Here is a 5797-nt window from a genome sequence, read left to right as displayed (position 1 = left end):
AATACAATATAGGTTTTATTGTCAAAAAAGCTTCCTTTTTAGGCCTGGTAATGTAATGCTGAATAAAGTGTAAATAATAAGTTGCCAATAACATTTCACAAGGCATTCTATGCATCTTAGATTTTGGTTTAAAGGGTTTAATAGTAGGGTTCTTCTAAAAATATAATGAAATGCATTAAACAAACTCAAATGCTCAAACAAAGAAAAAAAGATTCATAGAATGAACTGGGGGATGCTTTCATGTCTTACCTTCATGATGACAGAATAGTTCAAGAGATTGGGTTTTATATATTTGTGAATTCAATTTATATATTCATTCATTATTTATTTATTGAACACAAACAGAATGTTCCTCCTAATGACATAACCCCAAAGTTACAATGTTTAACCTATCACCAAAGTTTCTCCAGGACTTTCAATTTGATACAATCCGGATGTTGTAATGTTGACAGCTGTTGCTCAGTTTACGTTGCTTCATAACAAGTCGCTGCTGGTGAGGAGAGTTAGACAGTTGTTATGGCTCTGAAGAGAATACAGAAGGTAGGCGGTGGGATGCTAACAAGCTAGCAAATGTGATTTGAACTGTTCGTGCTACTTATGGTGTACTAGCAATTTGTGTGAAAACGTCTTAGTTCTCAGTATGATGTCCACGACATGAGTCATCATGCTAGTTATTATTTATCCATCATCATTTTCTCTCTACCGGTAACGTTCGATTGCTAGCATGGCGAGCTAGGAAGCTAGCTATCGTAGTTAGGCATATAGCAATCAGGCTTGGGCTAACTGTTATCGCTACTTCCCATCTGCACCGTAGCAGAACTAGTTGGCCAGCCAACATTTGTTTTGATAGTTGTTTTAGTCGCTTTCAATTGAGAATAACTTTCGCTTTGTCCGGTGTTATTATCCATGTTACCATGTTAGCTAGCTATAGGTTAACTGACGCTAAGTGTCATAGTAAAGTCTCCTTGCTAGATAGCTAACTAGCCATCTAAGCTACAATCTTTTTAGGTGGCCAGGTAGTAAAGACTTTCCAAATTACAAAATGCCGAAGATCCTAACAAGCGGTAAATCTTGCTGACCAGCTAATGTTAACGTAAGTTTGCTATATGTCCTATATTGTGAGCCGTTGTATAGACTTTGATGAGTAATTTATTGACAGGAGTCAGGTGCCAACGTTTGCTAACTTAAGGCACTTTTTTTGATAGCTCAGTACCGAGAGCTACCTTATTGACATGACTCAGCTAATACTAAACTGAATGTATACCTGATAGCCTTCGTACCCGCGTGTAATATGTCACAGAGCCAGTCTGGCCTACTTATGTTGTCAAACGTTGTCCCTTAATGTGTAACGGTCGGCTAACATAGTGCTTTTGAACATTGTTGTCTATTGTTCTCTTTTGTATGTGATATTATGTAGCCGTTGTTTGTCAGACGTCATTTTCAGCAGTGACTGCCAAGCCCTAACTATGGGGTTTCTAGAATAGCCACGATTTCGAGAAAGAGTATATTTTTAGAGAACCTACTATTGTGTGTGTACACTTAAATAGACAGGAAATACAATAACTTGGATCCTACCTCTGTGATCTGGTCCACACACCAAGACCAATGGTGGTTAAATGTGTGACCAAAACAAGTACTAATGTTTTTTTGTTACTGATTGTTTTTGATGGACCTAGATTTCCTTGCAGTTGGAATGTCAGTGCTTTCTACACACATAGCCTTCCCTGTTGATGATGTAACACAGATTTTTTGGGAATCTCTCCAAGAAAGCATGGGTGTAGTTCAACAAGTCTAACCCACTTGAGACTCTTTTAAAGCATTATCAGCTGTACCAGTGGACATGAACTGACATGTGCTCCGTTGTCCTGTGTTTGTGTAGGAACTCCATGACCTCCAGAGGGACCCTCCTTCTCAGTGTTCAGCTGGACCTGTGGGAGAGGACTGTAGGTTTCCGTCATGCTACTCGGCTGTTTTTTCACAGTCGTGTTTCCTCCTCTATCAGTGCACTTCACAAATACTTTCACTTTTGGTTAGTTCAAGGAAAGAATTAGTCAGCCTGGAATTTATTTACCCTACAAGCAGCAATCCTTCCTCTAAGGAAATTCCCCCTTTAGTTGCTGCTCAGGAATACTCAGGAATACTCAGGAAAGTTGGTGGACTCGTATTCTATATTTAGTTTGTTTTCCTGAGACTGTTGTTTACATGTTTATGCCAGCCTCACATGATCTTGTTATTGGGTGTGCATTTTTCTTTCATCTCACCAACAACAGAGGGTTATATTTCCTATTTTAATATAAATGTTGTGATGACTTAAATTGCATGTTAAAATAACAGATTTGTGGGGCACAATTAACAAAGAGACATCAAAGTTTGATAATTTGAGCTTTAGTAACAGCAATCATAAACAGCTCAGCTTTTATAATTTGTTTCGTACTTGTTTCGAAGACACAGATTGGATTACACTGTCAGCCACACATTCAAACCTACTCATATCTAGAGAGAAATTAATGATCAATGAATGAATAATCAGGATTACTGTATTTCTCCAACTATTAACCGCACCGTACATAAACTGCATTACAGTATTTTATATAATTTTAGGAAACAAATCTGTGTATTGACTGCACCCGTATTAACCGCAGTTTATTCAACATTACCCCATGCCATGTAGTTGTGATGCGAGCACTACTAGCCATTTCAAAGTTCTCTGAAGTAGGGATGGGCATACTACACTTACACTCCCACCTGGCATACACACACACACAAACACCTCATTCCCAATCGCAGTGAAAACCATGTATTTGGTGTTGTGGTGTGGGAATGGACGCTAAACGTTTAAGATGATTCATTAACTGATCCCATGGACCCTAGTATTATGAACGATAATCTTCTGACACGCTGGCAGTGGGAAATCACAACCATTTAATTATTGAATGTTTGAGAAGGGCAAGGGGGTGGAGGGACTTCTGCCCCCTAATTCACTAACATTACCCTGATATCAGTGATCCCTTGTCCCATTGATCTCACATTATTTCTCTCAGGATTGTTTATTGTCTATGTGAAGCTATTCAGCATCACTTGCAAGTGGTTTGATCACTTTGAACCCACGACTGCCTTTTATTAGTGAGCTGATTTTGAGAAATTTTACTTGGCAACTAACATGTTTCCTTGTTGCTATGGTTGTCTTGTTGCTATGCTAACTGACTAGCTGGCTAACGAAAGAAACTTTTAAAAATAACCTTAAATGGAAGAATTCCATCTGCATGAAATGATAGCTTGTCTCCTCGATTTCACTTATTATATTAACATGAGTTCATCACATGCTAGCAACTGTTAAGATGGTTCCCTAAGCTAGAGAAAACTAGTTAAAAAGCTACGATAGGTAGAAATCCTCTGTGTGCCTGTGCAGCTTCATATTATCACAAGTTCATTTTCTCTTCATATTAAAATTAGTTCATAGGTTAATTGACATGAGACCTCTTACTCCTCAATAGGAGGTTCGTGCTCCATAGCGTCCTGTTAAATACATTCTGGAGGGAATACACGACACCCATTACTTTATCGTTATGGAAGACTGAATGCGACTAAGTATGAATGAAAATGTCTTATCTATCTGATTTAGTTTTTACCTGGTACATTAATGGGATTCGTATGTGAAAAGGTCTCTCTCTTTCCCTTTCATGCTTTACCTGACAGAGTTACTGTGCGTTTTACTAACTACCAGGCAAAAAAAATGCATTTGTCTGTATAGGATGCATCCGAGTATTAACCACAGGACTCAATGTATAAAGTGTATAAAGAGTGTGAAATTTGAGACTAGAGCTGTTTAATGAGTTTTATTTCAAACTTGGAAATGATTTGTATTAGCCAGCTTTAGGATGCTGAGGGGGGAAAAAACACCACACCAGTACATTAAATATATGCAAGTACTCAGTGCTTTCTAATCTCTCTCTCTCTCTCTCTCTCCAGTATTTCATTGGCAGGCAACAATTATGGGACCAGTAAGTCTTGAATTCATATTTGTTCTTGATATACCTTTATACTTAGTTTATCAGTGTTGTTAACTGCTAAGATTAAAAACAGTTGATCAAGGTGTGCGTTATCTGTCTTGACCCCTTCTCTTTTACTTCTCTCTGTCAGGGTGACAGTCCATACCAGGGCGGAGTGTTCTTCCTCACAATCCACTTTCCTACAGACTATCCCTTTAAACCACCAAAGGTGAGTCTCCCTGAGGACTATACATAGCGGTAAACCACCAAAGAAAAAGGTTTTGATGTTTAGAAGATTTTGTATTTGCATGTATTGTGTGAATTAATAGGTGAAATACAATGAATCTGTTGTGGTGGTTGTGGTGTTGGGGACTGTGTTGTTAAATGTAGTCTTACTGTAATGTTGGATGTCTGGGTTTGTTTTGGGATTCAACTGTCATTAATTACATGCGAGGTTACCCTAAGGTCAGATGTCAGAACCTATGCCATTCTCCCTACAGGTAGCCTTCACAACTAAAATATACCACCCCAACATAAACAGTAATGGTAGCATATGTTTGGATATCCTGAGGTCTCAGTGGTCCCCTGCCCTCACTTTATCCAAAGGTAGGTGGAAGCTTCCATGCACTACACATTGCCACTATGGGTTTCAGCTAACAAACAAATCATATAATTAAAACAAACTTACAAATAAGTTGTAGTTTTTGTATTCCTCCAAAGAGGAATTTGCTGCTGTTTGAATATGACCTGAATTTAGTTTCCTTCTTTTTCTTTTCAGTTTTATTGTCCATATGTTCTCTGTTATGCGACCCGAACCCAGACGACCCTTTAGTACCCGACATTGCACATATCTACAAATCAGACAAAGACAGGTGAGTGGTTGACAGCCTCGTGTTATCTGTATCAATCAACTGTTCAGCCATGTAAGCAGATGCAAATAGATTCTAGATTATTCTACAAAGAATATGACAGCCCCTCTACGTCTTGACGTCGTTGGGTTTACCATTTCTTCTTTTCACTTCCAGATACAACAAACTAGCAAGGGAATGGACACAGAAGTACGCCATGTAATGCATTGCCATAGGATTGTCGGATAGCATTTACCCTGGGTTGACATATTCCAAATTCCAAAGTACTGTACACATTCGAGGTTAATAATGAAGCAAAAAGTCTTCTTCTTCTTTTCTTTTTTTTTTTATATACATAAGCAGTCTGCCCAGAGGGGCAACTGAGTGCTTTAAAGAAATTGTTTTGTAACACTAACAATCACTTTTCATTGAACTGCTGAGTTGAGCCATCAGGTAGAGGAAAACTATTTCTTATTCCTCGTGATTATAGGTACTACTTTTCTTTTTTTTCTTTTTTTTTTAAAGAAACTTTTAATGTATAGTTTATAAAGCTATACTATATCTATTTGTATTATTTTGCATTAAAAGCTTAGGGGGGATTTCAAAATGACTTGTGTCTTGAGGGGTATTCATTTGCACACTTTCACATTTTGAGTTGCAATGTTTTATATTGCTCTAGGGGGCAGCGCTGTGCCAGTATTTTAGGTCCAAGCATAAGACTCGTTTGCACATTGTAATGCCAGACTCACAAATATCTAACCATTGACTGCTGGAAACATTGTAAAATGGAAACATTTCGCTTCACTCATGTTGATCTGGCTTCCCTTATATCCAGTCTATCAGCAAAGGCCAACAGCAGAAGACCGCAACTTGCTGGTATTGTGTGTGTGTGAGAAACGAAAAGCCATACAAGTTCTTTGCTGCTTGGAAAAACGTTATTAAAGATCTGATTAAGCATTA

General features: G+C 38.2%; 1 protein-coding gene across 1 annotated transcript; it reads left to right on the top strand.

The window, feature by feature from the left end:
• The first annotated feature begins 439 nt into the window (after positions 1 to 439).
• LOC122131682 (ubiquitin-conjugating enzyme E2 D4-like) lies at positions 440 to 5797 on the top strand. The gene is made up of 7 exons (XM_042706323.1): positions 440 to 540; positions 1880 to 1943; positions 3970 to 4001; positions 4141 to 4218; positions 4490 to 4595; positions 4768 to 4861; positions 5015 to 5797. Exons 1-7 carry the CDS (start codon positions 517 to 519, stop codon positions 5058 to 5060), a joined length of 444 nt encoding a protein of 147 aa, XP_042562257.1. The 5' UTR covers positions 440 to 516; the 3' UTR covers positions 5061 to 5797.

Source organism: Clupea harengus, unplaced genomic scaffold, assembly GCF_900700415.2.
Source record: "Clupea harengus unplaced genomic scaffold, Ch_v2.0.2, whole genome shotgun sequence".
Classification (NCBI taxonomy): Eukaryota; Metazoa; Chordata; class Actinopteri; order Clupeiformes; family Clupeidae; genus Clupea; species Clupea harengus.
This window is presented reverse-complemented; position numbering and strand designations above follow the sequence as displayed.